The sequence below is a fragment of the Onychostruthus taczanowskii genome, unplaced genomic scaffold, assembly GCF_017590055.1.
Source record: "Onychostruthus taczanowskii isolate IOZ18803 unplaced genomic scaffold, ASM1759005v1 scaffold17, whole genome shotgun sequence".
Taxonomy (NCBI): Eukaryota; Metazoa; Chordata; class Aves; order Passeriformes; family Passeridae; genus Onychostruthus; species Onychostruthus taczanowskii.
In genome coordinates this window covers 14,343,934-14,364,131 of record NW_024498906.1, presented here as the reverse complement: position 1 = coordinate 14,364,131, position 20,198 = coordinate 14,343,934, and the positions used below count along the sequence as shown (strand labels likewise).

General features: G+C 44.7%; 2 protein-coding genes across 2 annotated transcripts in view; one reads left to right on the top strand and one right to left on the bottom strand.

Annotated features, from left to right (window-relative positions):
• UMODL1 (uromodulin like 1) overlaps window positions 1–8,566 on the bottom strand; it is a 76,844-nt gene extending 68,278 nt beyond the window's left edge. Inside the window, exon 1 of the mRNA XM_041399715.1 lies at window positions 8,545–8,566. Coding sequence (XP_041255649.1) covers window positions 8,545–8,566 — 22 coding nt within the window. The remainder of the gene's footprint in view (window positions 1–8,544) is intronic.
• ZBTB21 (zinc finger and BTB domain containing 21) lies at window positions 1,748–18,478 on the top strand. Its single transcript, XM_041399766.1, has 2 exons — window positions 1,748–1,924; window positions 13,910–18,478. The coding sequence occupies exon 2, from the start codon at window positions 13,923–13,925 to the stop codon at window positions 17,097–17,099; it is 3,177 nt and encodes a 1,058-aa protein (XP_041255700.1). The 5' UTR covers window positions 1,748–1,924; window positions 13,910–13,922; the 3' UTR covers window positions 17,100–18,478.
• The last annotated feature ends 1,720 nt before the right edge of the window (window positions 18,479–20,198 follow it).

The following is a 20,198-nucleotide window of genomic DNA, read 5'->3' as shown; positions in this document are numbered from 1 at the left end:
TAAATACCTGCACAGCAAGACACACACATGTGCAAGACCACCTTTCAGCAGGGTAGCTCTGGGACAGAGATCCTCCACCTGTGTCACAGGCTCTTTTGGAGAAGCACAGATAAGAAATTATGCAAGACCAACTAGATTCTGCTTGGCTGAGAAGTAACTTAGTACACATGAGGAGAAAGAAAAAAAAATAAATAAAATAAAAAGAAGAAAGCTCAGGTTAGCTCCCCAAATCCTCCCCTGGCAGCAGAGCCAGCCTCACTGCACAAACTGGTTTATGGGAACAGATGGAAGTGCTTTCCCAGTTGTTTGTTCCCATCACCACAGCAGCCCCCGTGCCAGAGCAGTTGTCTGCACAGCAAACCAGAGCAGGGAACTCTTCCAAAAAGCTTGCTGGGGTTTTGTGCTGGCTCACAAAGCCACACTCGCGTCAGGGCACGAGTCCCTGAGTGAAAAAAAAAAAACCACTCCTTTCACAAGCAGCTTCCCAAGTTTCCAAAGCTACCAAAAGAGCCAGCAATGACAAAACAAACCCCCAAGATCTGGAGAGGGGGAAAAGGAGCCAGACCCAGTAAGGTACATCTCCTTTTAGCCCATTTGCAACAAAACCTTGGCCAAAAAAACGCTTAAAAGCATCCCTAAAAACATTCCAGGGATTGTACAGCTGCCTCAGAGTATTTGTGATTTAGGTGGGATGTCTGAAAGCACACTGAAAACATGTATGGGATTAGATGCTAATCTCTAGAGCTGTCCTTAATGAAAAGATAACGTGCCAGATTAGCTTTCAACAAAAACAAGAGAAATCTTGTAATTCTTAATTTCTATTTTAATACTTGCATTTTGACACATAAAGCCCCATTCAGGTATTTAATTCAAAGCGGATAATCACGATGAGAAGCCAGCCTGAAGCAATGATAATGGCCATTATAATTTTTTCCAAATCAGCAGTTACAAAGGGAGCTGAGCCAAAACTCACCGGGATCTGGGCATGTGTGTCCCTGATGGCAACAGAGGGTGGTGGGCTGGCTTGGGAGGGGGACAGTGGTGGCCTTTGGGGGACAGCGGGTGGCTTGTGAGTGGGATGGTGGTGGCTTTTGAGGGGGACAGGGGTGGCTTTTGAGGGACAGTGGGTGTTTTTTGAGGGACACTGGGTGGCTTGGGAGGGGTCGGTGGGCAGTGAATGGGATATTGGGTGGCTTGGGGGAGTCTGTGGCTTTTGAGGGGGACAGAAATGTGAGGGGCTCGGGGGGGTGGCTTGTGAGGGACACTGGGCGGCACTAGGCACGGCGCTTCTTCACAGACCACACTGGGCCTTATCCCCACACCTTAAAAACCCCAATAATAACAACAATAATAACCACCACGATAAAAAGCTCACGACGAAACAAGCACAAATTTCGCCGAATCGCTGCAGGCGGGTTCCCCCTCACACCCGCAGCACACAGGCCGGGGGTTACCACAGCGGCACCTCCCAAACCGCTCTGTCCCCCGCCACAGGGACCTGTCCCTCCGTGGGTGTGGGTGTGTGTGGGTGGGTGTGTGTGGGTGTCCCCACCCCCGCGGCGAGCCGCCCCACACGCGCGCGGCCGCTGCCTCAGTTTCCCCGCGGCGGGGCGGGCTGAGGGCGGCGGCCGTGGCGCTGCGGGCGGTGCTGCCCGCGCTGGAAGGCGGCCGGCCGGGCGGGCTCGCTGGCGGTCGGTCGGCAGGGGATCCCCGCTGCCGTCCCCGCTCCGTTTCCCCGTACCCCCCCGCCTNCCAATCGCGGCGCCGCGCACGTGACGAGCGCTCCCCGCGATGACCTCATCCCTCGGTTGTGGGATGACGTCAAATTCAAGATGGATGGAATCACGGCGGCGGCGGCGGCAGCGCGGGCTGAGCCCTGAGCGGAGGCGCCGAGGGGGGCGAGCAGGGGGGGGCGGCGGACAGGGTGAGTAGCGCCCGCGTGTCGCGCCCGTCCCGGGGGCTCCCCGCGCCGCGCGGGTCTCCCCGAGCACAAATCCGTCTTTTCCTGACGTAACTCTGAGGTGGTTTTTTTTTTTTTTTTTTTTTTTTTTTTTTTTTTTTTTTCCCCTCTCCCCCCCCCCCCCCCCCCCCCCCCCTCTCTTTCCCCCCTCCCCCCCCCCCCTTCCTCCACCGAGCGGGGATGCGGCTCCCGCGCGCATGCGCCGGTTACGAAACTCTTCCCCCCGTCCTTGGCGGGGCGCGGCGCAGGCGCCCGGAGCGGGCGGGAGGTGCCGCGGCCGCCGCCGCCACATCGCCCGCCCCGCCTGGGCCCGAGCCCCGAGGGGGAGGCGCGGGGGAAGCGCTCAGGGCGCATGAGCGCGACCGGCAGCGGTGGAAGGAAGGAAGGATGGATGGATGGAAGGAAGGCGGGGAGAGGCGGAGCGGGAAGAGGCGCGCAATCCTCCGGCTTCTCCGGGCTGCGGCGCCTCAGGAGCCCGTTACCCGCTGCTACGGGGCGTGAGGGCCGCGAGGGTCCGGCCGCCCCAGGGCGTGAGGGACCGGTGTGTGAGGGACGCTGGGGACCGGTGGGGTGAGGGATACCAGGCACCGGTGTGAGAAGGACCGGCCGCCCGAGGGCTGTGAGGGACCGGCGCTTCCCCTCCGCCGGCGGCTCCGGGCTCTTCCCCCGCTGCCGCCCGAGCTGTAGAACGAGAGGCGCGGGAGGGCCGTGGCTCGGTGACACGGCTCCTCCCGCTGTGTCTGGAAGGGAGAGCGCGTTTCGTCTCCCCCTCAGCGAGGTCCCCGCGTGTGAGTGCAGGCAGGTACCAAACAGCATCGATGTCTGTCAGTCTAGGAAGGGGACGGGTCCGAGCATGGACCGGGCTCTGCGCGGTGGTGCCCGGCAGTGCCTGGGACCCGATGCTCAGACGTTCCACCTCAACAGAAGAACTTTCCTGGGCAGTGACCGAGCACCGGGACAGATTGTCCAGAGAGAGAGCGTGGAGTCTCCTTCACTGGAGATATTCCAGGACCATCTGGACACAGCCCTGTGCTGCGTGCTCTGGGATGACCCTGCTGGAGCAGGGAGGTGGGAGCAGATGACCCACTGTGGTCCCTTCCAGTAAACAAAGCGTGGAGTTGCTGCTCCGAGCACTCTTGGGCTGGATTATTCATTAGAAGGATGAGGTACATTTCACAGCCAGGTGGGGAAATCCTCAGTGGTGGGCTGTGCCTGTGAAGGTGTTTTACCTGGTCATAGCTGTCAGAAAGAACCTTGCTATAATCCTCTGTAAAATCCAAGCTGATCTTATGTTCAGATTGGATGAGGCTCGTGTAAATAAACAGAAGAATAACTCCAAGGAGTTACTATTAGACAGGAAATAATTGTGGAATGTGTGTGTACTGAGTAAGCTCATCTTAATAATTAAATAGCAATTGCTTTAGTAGCTCTTCCTTTTTTTTTGTAGTTGGACTCCCAGTGGAAGTAAGAGGTCGGTAGGCTGTACATACAAGAAGAGATTGTGATGAATTACACAATAACAGAGCTTTTTGTGAATACACTGAATATTTAAATTAAAATTAATATTTTATCCTTAGATAAATAATGTGAAACTAGATTTTTTTAAATGTATTTTTGTACAGGAAGTCTTTTTGATGTTAGATCAGGAGTGGTAAATGCACACTGCAGGTAAATCTAGTACTGCTTTATGTGTAGGTTTAGTGTTCTGTTCTGACTTTGCTCAAACTGACAAAGTGCTCTGACTAAAATTTTCCACCAGCGTTTTGCTGATCCTCTTGAGGGGAAGTTTGGAGCAAGTTTAAGCAACTGTTTTTATAAACCTTGTTAGCAAAAAACCCCAAATTATGTGGCCATCTCTTGGGTGGAAGGAGTCCTACATCCATTCTCTCAGATGTGTGTTTCACCCATATGCTGTAGAGTTGTAATTTCTAAAGAATATTTTGTTTACCTGTGGAAGGTCCACCCATCGTGACTGAATCATGACCATTTCAAGAGCTGGCATTTACATGTTCTCAGGAGAGGCTTGCAGGGAGATGTCACAAATTAGAAGCTCTGGAGTTTTCAGCTGCAGAGCCAGACCAGGATTCCCTGGGGATTTCACCACTTGTGAGCTCCCCTGATTCTGCTTCAGTGTTCAAGGTAACTTACCCTTTAGAACACCTTAGTATTCTTACTGAATATAAAGCAGGCAGCAGCTTTTAGGAAGTTCCCAAAGTCCTTTTTGTGCTGTACATTCAGTGATAAATGTGAACTTTTGTGCCTCCTGTTCCCATGTGTAGGTTCCAAGTGCCAGGGTGATACTCTGCCACGTCCATCTCACACTGAGAGCCCTCTGGATCAGCAAAAGCTGGATATTACTGAGAAATTAGGTTTTCTGAGCTCGTGGAGGTTTTTGTGTGTGATGCTAGAGAATACTTGCACACAGAGAATTAAGTGCTCTGATCATCTTTGTAGTGATGGCTGATCACACTTCCTTCAAAATTAGTTAGGGGCAGATCGTAGATCAGCCTGTGGATTTAAAAGGACAGCTTGGCACAAAGCCTTGAGCTTTCTTACTGTATTGAAGTTGTTGTGAGCTTCAGGATGTGAAGCAGTTACTGTTAAAAACCAGCCCTCTGTAGCTTTCAGGGTTTTGAAATTTGCTTTATGTGCGAAATGGTGCTAACTTCAGTGTGTGACCCGGTGTGGACTGGGAGGGGAGAGGAAGTTGGGCTGTGATCAGCCCTTGGTTCGCTCTGCACTGGGAGGGGCTGTGCTCTGAGTCACATGCTGCAGTTGCAACAATTTCAGCTCTCCTTAAACTTTTGAGCAACCGAGCGCCTTCATTTTGAAATCTGTCTCGTGTAAGGATCTGAGATCCTCAGAAAGCAGCAAAAGTCTTCAGAAGCAGCAGAGTCATGGAAAGACTGCAATATGCCCTGCTTTAAAATAGGTGTTCTGTGCAGAGGGGGGTTCCTTCCCAAATATTTGTTGTAGTTGAATATTAGTCTTTGTACTGTAGTGTTTCCATTTTTTCCCTACTGATAATATTAAAGACACCAGTTGTCCTATATTTTCTTTCAATCAGCAGTGAAATAAAAAGAAATTTGTTGTCTTTTCTTATTGAGTACTTTCTGTATTTTGCTGCTCTGGAACAGTTCAGGCATATTTTGTGAACAAGGAAAGAAAGCGTTGGGTGAGTCTTCAGTCTTCCTAAGCTCCTTCCATCTCCACCCCCATCAGTTCATCAGTCTTGCTGTCCATCACAAATATAAGTTTTAAAATCCCCTGGCCTTGGTTGTGGAGGGGTTTTCCCTCTGAGTTGTAGTGAAACACCACATCCTTCTTGTGCAAATTCTCTCCATGTACTCTGTGATGAAAAGACATGAAAAATCCTTTGTCCAAAAATAGATTTTTTTAAATGCCACAAAACTTTTTCTTTGGTAGTAATTTGCATACAAGTAAATTACATTCTTTACAAAGGAAGAAATGCTTTTCCCTTTTTTGTCTGGCAGCATTAATCTCCAAGGTTTATCCTACCTCAGTGAACAGTGTGAGTAACATTTAGGTTGCAATTCATTCTCATCAACCTCTGACAAGTTGTGGTTACTGCAGGGACAGTTGTGACACAGGGCACAGTGAGTGTCCCATCCACCCCCTCACAGACTGCTCTGGACACATCTGTGAGTATCCTCAGAGCACTTCTAAAAAACAGAGTACTTGGGACAGTAAATATTGTCACAGAGCCCCTTTTAATGTAAATTATGAGCCATGGAAGGAAAAGCAGCAGAGTTAGTGATTTCTAATCACTGCCACACTCTGTCATAACCAAAAGGAATTTGTTTATTCTGTACCAAGACATAAGTCTGAGTACAGTCCTTCAGCTGTTGAGGTTAAGGGCCAAATTTCCTGGAATTCCAGTAAAAATATGACCATCTCAATTCTCATAAATACTTCTGAGGAGTAAAGAAAATACAGCTCTTGTTCGTGGAGCTGGATTTTTAAATTAACTTTTTTAACTATGTAAGGCATAGCCTACCTTCAGTTGCTTGTGGACTGGAGTAAACTGAAAATATTCCACATGCTATTCATGAGCTTGTAAATCTCTTAAGGTAAAGCTCAGGTAAAATGGCTGTTGTCTGTCCTGTATCATCTTCCCAGTGTCTTGGCCAGAATTGGTGATGACATTTTCTTTGGATCCTTCAGTGGGAGAAAGATACCTGAATTCCCTGAATCATAACTTTCTCACTTGGAATTTTTTAGGCTCAGCTTTTACATTCTGCATTTTTCAGATTAAATGTATGACTTTTCCCCCTCATGTCTCATTTTCTTAAAGAAACCTTAGTGTAATAACTATTCTGTTAATAAAATAGTACCTTATAGGGATGTGTGGCTTCTCTTCCCATCCAAAATACACCGTGCCTGTAAAAAGCACCATTATAGTAATAGAAATATGACCACAATTAGGGTTTGTCATTTTTACTACACCACCAAAATTAAAAGTTGTATGTAGACAGCTTTTTAATGTGAACTGGGCCACTTAATGTGTCTCATCTAGTAAATCAGGTGACTGAATATTGCTCCATTTGATAAGTATATTTCAGCATTGCCAATAAAATCAATGTGTAGAAATAGTACAAGTGTACACATTTGGTCTACAATTCTTCAGATTTCATGCATCTCTTACCAAAAAAAGTGACAAGAAGTATTTCTGGGGATGAGGTTTCTGTAGGTGTTTAAATTTGTTGGCCATCAAGCCTTTCAGACTTGTCCCATCAGAGAGTATATTTGCAACATTACAAAGCAAACGTTGCTTTGTATTTTGCATTACAAAACAAACACTTCAAGGGAATGAAGGATGAAGAATTCCTAGGGAAAGGTGTTTTAAAACTTGTTACTATTTTGATTTAGTTTACAGCAATTTGGAGGCCGAGTTACACACCTTTTAGTCGAGTCATGGAGGCCAGGACAAATAGCAAATTTTGTTTGATGTGATTTAATCTTCACTAAATGTTTCAGGAAGAACTTTGAGAGCTCCCAGCCAGCATTTCCCTGCCCCGTCTCTTCCATCCTGTCCCTGGATCCGCTCCCTGCTCCGGCACAGGCAGCCCTTCCTCGGAGGAGGAGGAGGACACACGGGCTGCTCCTTGCAGGAGCGATGCCTCAGACTGAGAGTAAGATGAAATTGCACCCTGAGCTGCTGCTGGGTTGTAAACAAGAATGGGAATGACAAGAGGAGCTTTGTGTTCTGACATTCTGGAGTTTGCTGCACGTCAGGGGGAGCTATTTTAAGTGTCAGAACGTGAAACTGAGGGTATGATCTGAATGTGAAAAGTAGCCTCTAATTTCTGAGGCAATTTCATGTCTTGTGTCAGATTAGCTGCTAATTATCTGTCTAGAGTGTAGGGCAAAGAAGGCTGCAGAACAGTCAAACTGAAAGTAGGTTTATATTAGATACTAGAAAAAGACTCTGCTGTGAGGGTGGTGAGGCACTGGCACAGATTGCCCCATCTCTGGAAGGTTCAAGGCCAGGTTGGATGGGGTTCTGAGCAGCCTGGTCTCTGCCCACGGCAGGGGGGTAGAGCTGGGTGATCCTCAAGGTCCCTTCCCAAATATTCTGTAAATCGATGATTATAAAATTTCTTCTTTTTCTCTTCCTAAATTTCTGCTTTTATATGTGTGGAGGATAGATAGGTAGAAATTAGTCCATCAATTTCACACACTAGCAAGCATGTTATTTATGTGATGTTATGCCTGCCTTCATACCAGTGAGTCTCTGTGCTGCCGACCTGTTGGAAATGGGAAACGTTTGTCTTCACAGGGAGAGTTCACAGTGCTGTCTGCAGTGGAGAACAGCAACAGCAGTGAGATCTCATTTCATTAAATCCAGGAAGACAGAACCCCCAGACTTGCAGCAAGAGATTATTTAAGTATTTAGGTAGAAAAAGATTGTAGAAATGCAAACAATATTCCTATGTGGGTTTGCAGCTTGTACCTACAGGTTTTGGGGTATATAAGGAGATGTGTACATCTGTATCTGGTATGGGAGAGTATCTGTGTTGCAAAGGCTGTTGATAGGAGAAGAGATGTTTTATAAACTGTTGTCAAACTCAAATCATAAAATCCAGCATAGGGTCCTTGAGTGGAAGCTTAAGCAGTGGAAGTTCCTTTTTCTTCTGGACTTGTGACAGACAAGTAGGGGAACTTTCTACTCTTCTGGCATCTGAAACAGCACGAGAATTGTCAGAGCCATCAGATCCTCAGCAAAGCACTCAAATGAATGCAATATTCCTGCACTTTCCAGGGATGCCCCAGGAAGTCACTTGTACTTTTTGGCTGAGTCTTATAATCCACATTCCTTTGCTTTCTTTAGTGGGTTTGTCCCTGCCATGTTTCTTGTGTGTTTTCTGTGTTTAAACCTGTTCTGTCTCTCTGTGTTTCCTCCTCCTCCATCCTCGTATTCTCTGCTTCCACCTGCACTTTCTCACAGCCCTGGCACCTCCTTGCTGCAATATTGCATTTCAAGGAGGGTTTCAGAACATCATCTTTCCCACTGCAACCCCAGCACGCTGTTAATGGACATTCACTGACAGAGATTTCCTTACCGTGGAAGTCAGAAGGCAACATCGGCATCTCTTTGTTGCTCATGTATTTGAGGGTGCAGCTGTTGCAGTGAAACCACACCTAAATATCTGCCTGATTCTTTCTGGAATGTTTTAGCTGTAGAATTGGTGGCTCTGTTATTTCTAAAGGTGAAATTTCAGATGGAGGAAGCTGACAAAGAATGGGCAGTTGCCTGGCCCCTGATGCTCATTTGACCTCTCAGCGAGCTGATTAAGCTGCCTGTCCTAGAAAATAGCAAACAGATCTAAAAATCTGGAATGATTTTGTTTATTAGTTCCCTGCTTAATTTTAAGGAGTTGAATCAGCTCACTGGGAGATCAAATGAGCAGCAGAGCTGGTGAAAGGAAGGGGAGAGTAGCACAGGGCTGGGAGGAGATGTGAGAGGAAAGGAAGGGGAGCTACCACTTCAAAGGGAGGTTGCTGTTGAAGATAAGAAACTGTTGGGTCTAAGATTAAGCTTTTTCACCCTTCCCTTGTGAAGAGCTTTCCTGAGATTTCATTTTACAAAAGTTATTTTGAAATAGTAGAGGCAACTTCTCCTGTCCTTGTTCAAAATATAAAATAAAAACAATGTTATACCAAATATGGTACTTAGGCTTTTGAAATCTAGTTTTCTGGGATCAGTGGAGGGCTGTTGAAGGAGGGAATTAGAGGACTGGGACATCTTTCTTACAAGGAAAGGCTCAGGGAGCTGGGCCTGATCAACCTGGAGAAGGGATGACTGAGAGGGGACCTCATTAATGTGTATAGATATCTAAAGGGGGAGTGGCAAGAGCGTGGACCAGGCTCTGCTCCGTGGTGCCCAGAAACAGGTCAAGAGGCAGGTGGGCCAGGCTCTGCTCCGTGGTGCCCAGAAACAGGTCAAGAGGCAATGGGCAGAATTGATGCCCAGGAACTTCCACCTGAGCAGGTGAAGAACTTCTTCCCTGTGCAGGGACAGAGAACTGGGACAGATTGTCCAGAGAGGCTGTGGAGTCTCCCTCTCTAGAGGTATTCCAGATTCATCTGGACACAACCCTGTGCTCTGGGATGGCCCTGCTGGAGCAGGGGGGTTGGACCAGCTGACCCACTGTGGTCCCTTGCAGCCCGACCCATCCTGTGATTCTGTGAAGGCTGACACTAAAATCTCTTTGTGGCCTCCCAAAAGTTCCTGCTGCACTGGCCCTTCTGGGTCTGGAGTCTAAACTTAGTCACTGTTCCTCCTGAGGACCAGCTGAGGCCCTGCCACCAGGCGGTGGGAGATTTCCTGATGTGCTCCTGCTGTTTCCATGATGTCACCTGAACATCATGGAAGAAAAGAAGAAAGCTTTGTTTCCAGTCAGTAGTGAAGGTGGCTGGGGAAAAAAAGGGTTAGAGAGAATAAAAGCAGATTATCTGGAGAAAAGATCTTAGGTAGCTAATCACAAAACAATCTAGTGCTGATGTGAAATACAATTGTTGTTTCGTGTTAGGTAAATAAAGGTAACCTGTGTAATTGTAATTGTGAAATGTGTGGAACATGGCCATGGGACAGTTATAAAGATGAGTCCTGATAAACAACCGAGGAAAACAAAGCATGGAAGAAGGCCTTTGAACCAACCTTTTGTTTGCAATTAGCTATTATAAGACTTAAGCTGTTTTGTAATAAGAACCTTTGAATTATAGCTTTAGAATGTTGCTTTGTATTAAGGATTTTTAAACTGTGGCTTTAGAATATATAAGGGATTTAAACAAAAGAGGGAAGTGAACCTATCCCAAGCTCCTCATGAAATGGTGAAAACATCCTGGAAAAGGAAGATGGGCATCAATGTCACTGATTAATGATTTCAAAAAGGGAAGGTGGACATCACTATCATGGATTAATGGTCCTAGAAAATAGAAGCTGGACCCCCCATCTGGAAGCTGGACCCCACCATCTGGGATACACATCCTGGGATGTACATCCTGGGATATTGAAACCTGGAATAGATCACAATAGAGTATAGAAATTGGAAAGGAACCAAACACCACCATCATAGATTTACAATCCTGACGTATAGAATTGTAATGTAAAAAATTGGAAATAAAAAATTTGCTGAGAAATCTTATGAATATGCATGAATATGATCAATAAATACCAGCAAGCCCAGCAGTCAGTGTGCAGTTGGAAGGGAAAACCCCCACCACTGTACCCAGCGCTGTTTTTGCTCATACCTTACCATATTCATTAATAAATTGAATTACTTCTTGATATATTGGCTGAGTCAAGCTTCTCATTTCTAACACTGACAAGTAGGAGTGCTCAAACACCTGGAACCAAATCTGGTGTTACAGGAGGCTGCCAGAGTTGTGTATCTACGCAGGGTGCCAGGGCTGCCTTTGCGTGGGGCCAAGCCCTGGCTTTGGGGAGCCAGTTCTTGTCTCCTGTGGCAGTTCCTATTGCTGCCTCTTCAGTTATGCCAATGCAATAGTTCCTGATGTGGTTCACTGTAAAAATCAACCAGCATTTGAAAAGAAATAATGTTGGGTGTTTATTTATTGTCTGTTCTGCTACATCATACGGGCCTGCAAATATTTGTACTGGCACAGCTGAAGGAGAAGTGACCTGCAGGGTGCAGGTAAAATGAACACGAGAGCAGGGATGACTTGGATCAACTTTGTTATTGAAAAGTATTCATGTAGTGAAATTTTAACACATTGTACTCTGACTCAGGTATTCCTTGGGTTGATTTTTTTTCTACTTCTAAATATTTCAGGCTTTCACATGATCTGGGTAAATGTCTTAAAATGGCTCTGCAAAACAGTTCTGGTGTGTTTTTTGCTATTGTTTGTTTAATTTCTGCCTGTTGTGTCTAAAGGCTATTAAGCTGAAAGTCAAGCCCTTGAATTAGGAAATACCAGGATTAAAGCTGCCTTTGGAGGATTGATTTGGTCCTTTGCCATTTGTGTACGTTGCAGCCTTGGTTCCTGTTAAAGTGACAGAGTTAAATTGCACCGTGCGTGACTGGAGGGATGTTTGTGTCTGTGGTGTTTAATGTGATGAATTGAAGTTGTTGTAGGAATGAAGAAGGGAGCTGTGGCCAGAAGGATGGGTGACTGCTGGATTCTGCTTTAGTCCTGCAGATTTTACACCACTCTCTCCTGGGTACACTGCACTGCTGGGTTACGTGGGCAGAGGGACACGTAGTAATTACATGGTGTTTACTCTGCCAATTTTAAAAACACAAGGGCAAAGCAGATTAAAATGAAAGATCTTAAAATATTTCAAAACATTTGACTAATACACTCTTTCCACTGTGATCTTGAAGTGTGGGTACGCAGCAGCTTCTATTGGGTGTCTAAACCACAGTCAAAGTTTCCTGAGCTCTGTTGATCTGCTGCCTCCATTTCCCTTCTGCAACTTGCATCCCAGAGGAATCACTTGAATTTGCAAACTCATTTCCAGGTGAAGGGAAAGATGCCCTCCTGGAGCACTTACAACTCTGTAAGTGTTCATGGGTGTTCAGACCATGAAACTGGATTAGGGCCAGCCACACTCTGCCACTTTAAATTGCACTGGCATCCACAAAGGAGGGGGGTAATGAACCACCATCCTCACACCCCCACCTCCATCCTCCCAGTCTTAAGTAAAACATAGAAAGCAAAACAAACCAGATTGCTTTCTGAAATTGAGACTGACTTCACTGCTTTTTATAGATGGAGGTGTGGGGGAATTATGCATTATAGTTATCTAAGGTGAATTAAGGATAAATTAGTGTTTATGAAATGACACTTCAAGGCACTGAAATACTCAGTAAAGACTGATCTGATGAGGAAACAGCATTCTGGTTTTGCTGTTGCCATGTCACTATGAACTCATTTGGTATTTTTAGGTGTAGAAGTGGTAGCTCAGTCCTTGATGTGATCAGTGCCCTAAGACACTGCCTGCAGCATCCTTTAAGTCATTTCTCAATAATACCAATTTAGACTTTGATCACTTATTTATACCCATTAGTTTTAAGATTTACCATCCTCATTTATTAACCATGGGATTATAGCTTCTCAGTACTGTTTTTTTTATTTTGATAAACTTTACAGTTTTGCTTGTTGGCTGATGAAAAGTGAAACCTTTTTGTTGTAGTTGCATGTATCATGTACAAATGAAAATAAAAAGTAGTTTCTCAAATCAGCTGTAAAAGTAAGATAATTGCTTTTAACAGACACATCATTGACTTGTTTTTAAACCACCATGGTGGTAGTGTAGAGAGCGTCCATGAAAAAATAAGAGAATGTAATATTGCTGATTTCTCTGTGTATGTTCTTGTGCACAGATATATAAATTGCAGCTCCTGCCATTGAATTTCTCTGTTTTACTTAAAACCAGGTTATCTTCTTTTGTTAAGCTCTCATCAGGAGCAGCATATTGAGTCATCAAGGCATCCTGCAGTATGGAGTGGGCAGTGTTTTGAATCACATGCATCATTGAGATTTCTGCACTGCAGCTTAATTTGCCCTTTTGTACTCTTGGATGCAGCCAAGGGTAACTGTTCCTCAGATATATGGGTTGTGGGCATAAAGTGCTCTGATGCTAATGAATGAAACAGGGATTTCAGTTCTCTGATTGCTTTTCATCCTGAGCAAAGCAATGCAGGGAGACTTCAGTGAAAACTGACATTTCCCAGAAACCAGATCCTGCCAGTGCAGTTTTAGGGGACACATACAGTTAGAAGTAGATATTAACAGCACTTATTAAGCATAAGTAAAACATGATGAATTTAGATTACGGGCAATAATGCTGTTTCCTTCTCCCTTCCCAGTATTAATGCCCTTTCCATCATCCTATTAAAAGTGACAACAAAACCCCCTTAATTTGGCTCCTCAGCAGGAGTCTGTCAGGGTTGCTTAGGCTCAGAAAGGTGAGTTGCTATAACTAAGCTTTATATACCTGGTCCCAGAGTCCAGAGTTTATCAATCCAGTTGTCAAGATAGATCTTCATAAAGCTGAAGCAGAGAAAGAGATGATCAAGAGTGAAATGATTGAACTGTTCCTCCCTGTGGACAGGTGTATTACAGGAGGAGAGCACAGCCCATCCATCCATCCATCCATCCATCCATCCATCCATCCATCCATCCATCCCCCAGTTAGTTAGGTTTAATATTCTTGGTGTAAGATTAGCAATTAAAATGATACTTGAGCGTGGGCAGATAGGCTGGTTCTTCCCATTCCTGTGCTTTTTTGGAGCTACCAGCAGTGTTTCAGTCCCAAACCTTTCCTCCACACAAGCTGTTTCTTTAATTGCTCTTTGATGGTGATTTAGCCAGTTTACAAAGTACAGGAGATGTGTTTACTTTGTCTCCAGCAATTCATATAAGGCAACCTACAGCTTTGTTGTTGTTGTTCTTTTTCAGGGACATCAGAATCATGGAGGGGCTCTTGCATTACATAAATCCAGCACATGCCATTTCCCTCCTGAGCACCCTGAACGAGGAGCGTCTCAAGGGACAGCTGTGTGACGTTCTGCTGATCGTAGGAGACCAGAAATTCCGAGCTCACAAGAATGTTCTGGCTGCCAGCAGTGAATACTTCCAGACTCTGTTCACAAATAAGGAGAATGAGTCTCAGTCAGTGTTTCAGCTCGACTTTTGTGAGCCAGATGCTTTTGATAATGTGTTGAACTACATTTATTCTTCATCCTTGTTCATTGAGAAAGGCAGCCTCGCAGCTGTGCAAGAACTGGGCTACAGTCTTGGAATATCTTTTCTTACAAATATTGTTTCCAAGAGTCCTCAAGCTCCTTTTCCATCTTGTCCTATGAAAAAAATACTCTACCAAGATGAAGATGAAAGTAGTTCTCAGAAGAGAAGTGTCATCGTCTGTCAGAACAGAATTGAAGCACAAGCGAAAAGCGTAAATCAAACACAACACGACTTAAGCCATACTCCTAAACCTTCACCCTCTGTAGCTGTCAAAGCTGGCAGCAGACCACAGGTAACAAAACCAACTGAAACCCTTCACAACTTATCACTGACTGAAAGGAGGTGGCTGAAAGAAGGCCCTGTGAGCTATACAAAGGTTCATGAAACTTCTGGAACTGTGGAGGATCAGAGCAGAGGTGCTTTAGTGAAAAGGAACATGGTGCTGCCTCAGATGTCTTTAGCAGAGAAAGAAATGGCAAGCGGCGAGCCAGGAAGCAGCGCTCAGCTTCTGAGAGGAAAAGTTGCAGAGATGTCATTGAAAAGACCACGTCCACCAGTCTTGTCTCTGCGTGGGGCAGGGGATTCCACATTTTTGTTGCGAGAGGCAGGAAAAGGAAACGGTCAAGGGGAGGACAGGAATTTGCTCTACTACTCCAAGTTAGGGCTGGTAATCCCATCTAGTGGGTCTCGCCCAGAAAACCAAAGTATTGACAGAAGTGGGCCCCTTGTAAAAAGTCTCCTTCGAAGGTCACTGTCCATGGACAGCCAGGTTCCTATTTACTCACCTTCTGTTGACCTAAAACCTGCACAGGTATCCTCGTGCTCCTCACCGGGAACTAACGATTCCCAGAAGACATTTAATGTTGCATCCCAAAAGTCATCCTCGAAAGAGTCATCGGAGAAGTCGGCCTTGGATGAGAAGCCACAGGTAATACACCCACACCGCCTTAGGTCCTTCAGTGCCTCTCAGTCAACGGATCGGGAGGTCGCTTCCCCTCTCTCGGAGGTGCGGATCAAAACTGAGCCCAGCAGTCCCCTCTCAGATCCTGCTGAAATCATACGAGTCACGGTGGGTGATGCTTCAGCATCGGCAAACAAAGACTTTGCTTTTAAAACTGAGGATGACCGTAAGGAACCAAGCAGACTTCCAGCCAAAAGGAGGTTCCAGGATGATAGGAGGCTGCCGTTCAAGAAGCTGAAGGCGGATGAGCAGGGTTCTCCTGGCTCAGAAGAGAACTTCGAGGAAGGCTCGAGCCCCACGCACCTTGATGCCGATTTCCCTGATTCTGATGTCAGTAAAGATGAATACAGCGAGATGGAAGAAGCAAGACCAAATAAAAAATTTAAATGTAAACACTGCCTTAAAATTTTCAGATCGACCGCGGGTCTTCACCGCCATGTTAACATGTATCACAATCCAGAGAAGCCCTATGCTTGTGACATATGCCACAAGAGATTCCACACCAATTTCAAAGTGTGGACACACTGCCAGACACAGCATGGAATCGTGAAGAATCCCTCACCAGCTTCCAGTTCACATGCCCTTTTGGATGAAAAATTCCAAAGAAAACTGATTGATATAGTGAGGGAGAGAGAAATCAAAAAAGCTCTGATTGTGAAACTAAGACGTGGCAAGCAGAGCTTTCAGGGCCAGTCAGCTTCCCAAGCACAACAAGTCATCAAAAGGAATTTAAGGTCGAGAACCAAAGGAGCCTATATTTGTACCTACTGTGGGAAAGCTTATCGTTTCCTCTCCCAGTTCAAACAGCACATAAAAATGCACCCTGGGGAGAAACCCATTGGAGGGAATAAGGCTCCTAAGCAGAAAGATCACATTCACATCGAAAGCCCAGTGGAAAACAAGGAGGTTTATCAGTGCCGTCTCTGCAATGCCAAGCTCTCCTCACTTATTGAGCAGGGAAACCACGAGCGACTCTGCAGAAACGCCACTGTCTGTCCTTACTGCAGCCTTAGGTTTTCTTCTCCAGAGCTGAAGCACGAGCATGAAAGCAAGTGTGAGTACAAGAAGCTGACTTGCCTTGAGTGTATGCGCACCTTCAAGTCATCCTTCAGCATCTGGCGTCATCAGGTTGAAGTTCACAATCAGAACACAATGGCTCCATCAGAGAACTTCTCTTTGCCTCTCATGGATCACAATGGAGAAGTCACCAGTTCGTCACGGCTGCCTCCGCAGTCGGAATCCAATAAAATGAACAATTTTGTTGCTGCAAAGGAGGACGGCGTGTTCAGTGATTCGTCAGAACAAATCAATTTTGATTCTGAAGACTCTTCATGCCTGCCTGAAGACTTAAGTGTTTCCAAGCAGTTTAAAATCCAGATCAAAGAAGAGCCTGCAGATGATATAGAGGACGAGGTCACCGAAACGAGCAGGGAACCTAAGGACGTAGTCTCCAAGAAAGATCCCAGTTTGTGGCCGTGTGAAAAGTGCGGGAAGATTTTCACCTTACGCAAGCAGCTGGAGCGTCACCAGGAGCTCCTGTGCTCCGTGAAGCCCTTTATTTGCCACGTGTGCAACAAGGCCTTCCGAACGAATTTCCGCCTCTGGAGCCACTTCCAGTCCCACATGTCCCAGGCTGCAGAGGAGTCCACAAATAAGGAGCCTGAGATATGTCCACCAGCTAATTCCCCGTCACCCCCACCCTTACCCCCACCCCCTCCACTCCCCAAAATCCAGCCTTTGGAGCCCGACAGCCCCACGGGCTTGCCGGAAAGCTCCGGTACTACTGAGAAGCTGTTCGTGCCGCAGGAGTCGGACACGCTCTTCTACCACGCCCCGCCGCTCTCGGCAATCACCTTCAAGAGACAGTACATGTGCAAGCTCTGCCACAGGACTTTCAAGACGGCTTTCAGTCTCTGGAGCCACGAACAGACACACAATTAGCTTTAAGAGAACCCTTGCAGAGCTGGTTTGGGGGGGCTGTGTTCAGGATCTCAGAGGCCTGCCACATGGACTACAAATTTAAGAGGATCAAAATGATGATGATGATGGAAAATCTGGAATTTGTGATGCTGCTTGGATGTGGAGATTAGGGAAAACTATAACTTGGTTAGTAGGTAGAAAGCAGAGTAATTTAAAATACTGTGGTCTGGGATCTAATAGTAACAGAATAAATTTTATTTTATTTCTTTTGACACTGAAATACAATTGCATCTGGATTGTATGCATGGATCTTCATCCCGTGATGTTGGTGTGTGTGTGTGTATTATATATAAAGTCACATATTAAACGAAAGAGAAACAACAATTTGGATTCTAACTGTGAGCTTATAGTAGTGAAATACTGTAACCAACGTCATAATTTGTTTTTCAAAAAGAAACCAACACACACAAGCTCCATGTAAGTGGTTGCCATGCACTGGCAGTTTGGGAGGAAGTGGATGGAGTGTCTTGCTGTATTGACTTAGGTCTTAGAAACCTTTAGCAATAACAAATAAACCTCAAGTTTGAGTAATCTTGATGTTATTGGATACGAATGTTTGCTATTTTAAGGGAACATAGAGTTGTTTTGTTGTTGTATGGAACTTGTGCAAATTAAAATAGACTCTAAAGTCAGCAATATTATTACTAAGATTTTATATAAGAAGTAGCAGCAAGCCTGCTTTCAGCCATTTAATTATAACTTTCTAAGGAAAATTGAGAGAGGGGGTACTTTGCTTTATATAATGTCCCAAAGACTAATTTCCTATGGATACTTGGGTAGCTGAAGTCATTGTGTAACAGCCATCATAATGCAAATGGTACTGTTTATAACATGAACTGAGGTTGAATGGATGTCAGACAAGTTTCATAGTTTTGTTTCCACTATTTGTACAACTGTTTGTAATTTTAACTACAAAGGAATGTATAACTATTAAATCAACAAGAGAGAGCTCGTTAAGGGACAGGAGATGAATTGTGTTTCTAAACACAAGTAATAAGCTCAGCCATGAAGTACAAAGATATGTTTTAACAAAACCTAAAAATGTAAATATTTATATAGACACCTGTATAAATGAAGAAGTATGTATTTGAAATTTGTATTAAGCGTACATATCCAGCTGAAAGCAGAGGAGAAAATCACACTACAATCACTGCATTTTATGGATACAATGCATATAGAGTAGTTCTTTCTGCCGCTTTACTCATATGTGACTGTGTTGCAATTTTCCAATTTGTTGAAAATTGTGGTAATAATGGGCTGCAGATATTCTGTGTGCTTCCATTATTTTACCTCAAGTGGCAACTGGAGCATTTAGTGTAAGTAGGATCACACATATTTACCAGGAGCTATAGTAAGGGTCCATAGTTCTGCCGCTTTACTCATATGTGACTGTGTTGCAATTTTCCAATTTGTTGAAAATTGTGGTAATAATGGGCTGCAGATATTCTGTGTGCTTCCATTATTTTACCTCAAGTGGCAACTGGAGCATTTAGTGTAAGTAGGATCACACATATTTACCAGGAGCTATAGTAAGGGTCCAATTTTTTCTGTAAGTCAAGGAAATATTTACCCAGAAGTAGGAGGTGAACCAACAGCGAGAAATTCTTTTGCTAGAATTTTAACTTAGTGGAGGGGTGGTGGGTTAGAGTGAACATAAATGATGCACAAACTGTGTTTGTGATCCTGACCAACGTTCCCCCTGCAGGGCTGGCGGAAGGGGGATGTAATTCCACACTGCTGAGTCAGAGCCCAGTCCGTGTCCACTGAAAGCAGCAGGAGTTTGGTCACCAGTTTCAGGGGCAGCAGGAGTGAGGCTTGAATTCCATGTGTAACCATGCGTGTAACTGGTTTCTCAGTATCCCGAGTTCAAAAGGTAGAATTGCAAGCTGATGCTGAGATTCAGCAAAATCAAGCACAAGTGTAACTCCTAAGAATCTGAGGATGGCACACACCAGATTTTTCTCAGTGAAAGCCAAGTGTGCCATCATTTTTTTTTTTTCCCAACAGATATTTAACTATTTTTCCTGTAAGTGAAGTTTGAAAGAATCAGCTCAGGATGGACCCCTGATTTTTTTTCAGCTACCAAAAAAATTGCAATGTTAGTTTCAAGCCTCTTCTGCTTCGTTTTTCTTATGATCTAAAATTGCTACTAGACACCTCTGAAAATAACATGTTGTTCTTTTTTGTCCTCTTTCAGGCAAACTGTGGCTGAGTATGATTAGGTTAATTTGCTTGAGTATCAGTTAAACTCTTTCAGTGGCATTGCAGTTAAAACAAGGTACTTGCTTAATAGTGACATTTCCACTTACTGACTTTTTTATTCCACCTAATAAAACTATAAATTTCTTTCTTACCAGAAGCAATTTCAGAATGAAATGGTTATTGCACTTAAACCTGGTTTTAAAAATCAGAAAAACATAAAGCCTTGCTAAGTACCCTTTATATAATTTAAAAAAAAATCTGTGTGTATAAAATATGAACGTGTTTTTGTAGAATGGTTCCTAAGTTTCCCCAGTGATTCCTCTGCACAACAGCCTGAAAGTTGAGCTGTAGCCTTTTAAAATTCAGTGTGCTTTCTGAGGGAAGGTGGCAACCAGCTCAGCTGGGTCACAGCCATCTCACTTCCAGCTGGGATTCTGCTCTGTGCTATGATGATAAATTCTACACACTTTAAATCAAAACCTTGTGCAACATCTTTGAAGAAACCCTAACCTTTTTCCTAGTGTACTAGGTATTATAAAGAATCCATAAAATGTTTTCGGTCTAAGTAGCCTCCCAAGTTTTTCTTCAGTTGCTTTGGTTTTGAGGGGGTTTTTAAAGTTTTGTTTTCCACTTTGAGCGTGTTCTGTGTGATCTTTATTTTTTTTTTTTTTTTACATTTGGTTCCTGTTGTTTAGTAAAGGAATTCAGGATCTCTAAAATTTAAATATGAGATGTTTATATAGCAGTTCTGGTTTTCTATTAGCTTTTATACAGTATCTTAAAAAGCCCTTGATAGAAGTGTTTATTTTGGAGGATACGGAATAAATATGCTTCCACTTATATAACTTTAATATATGT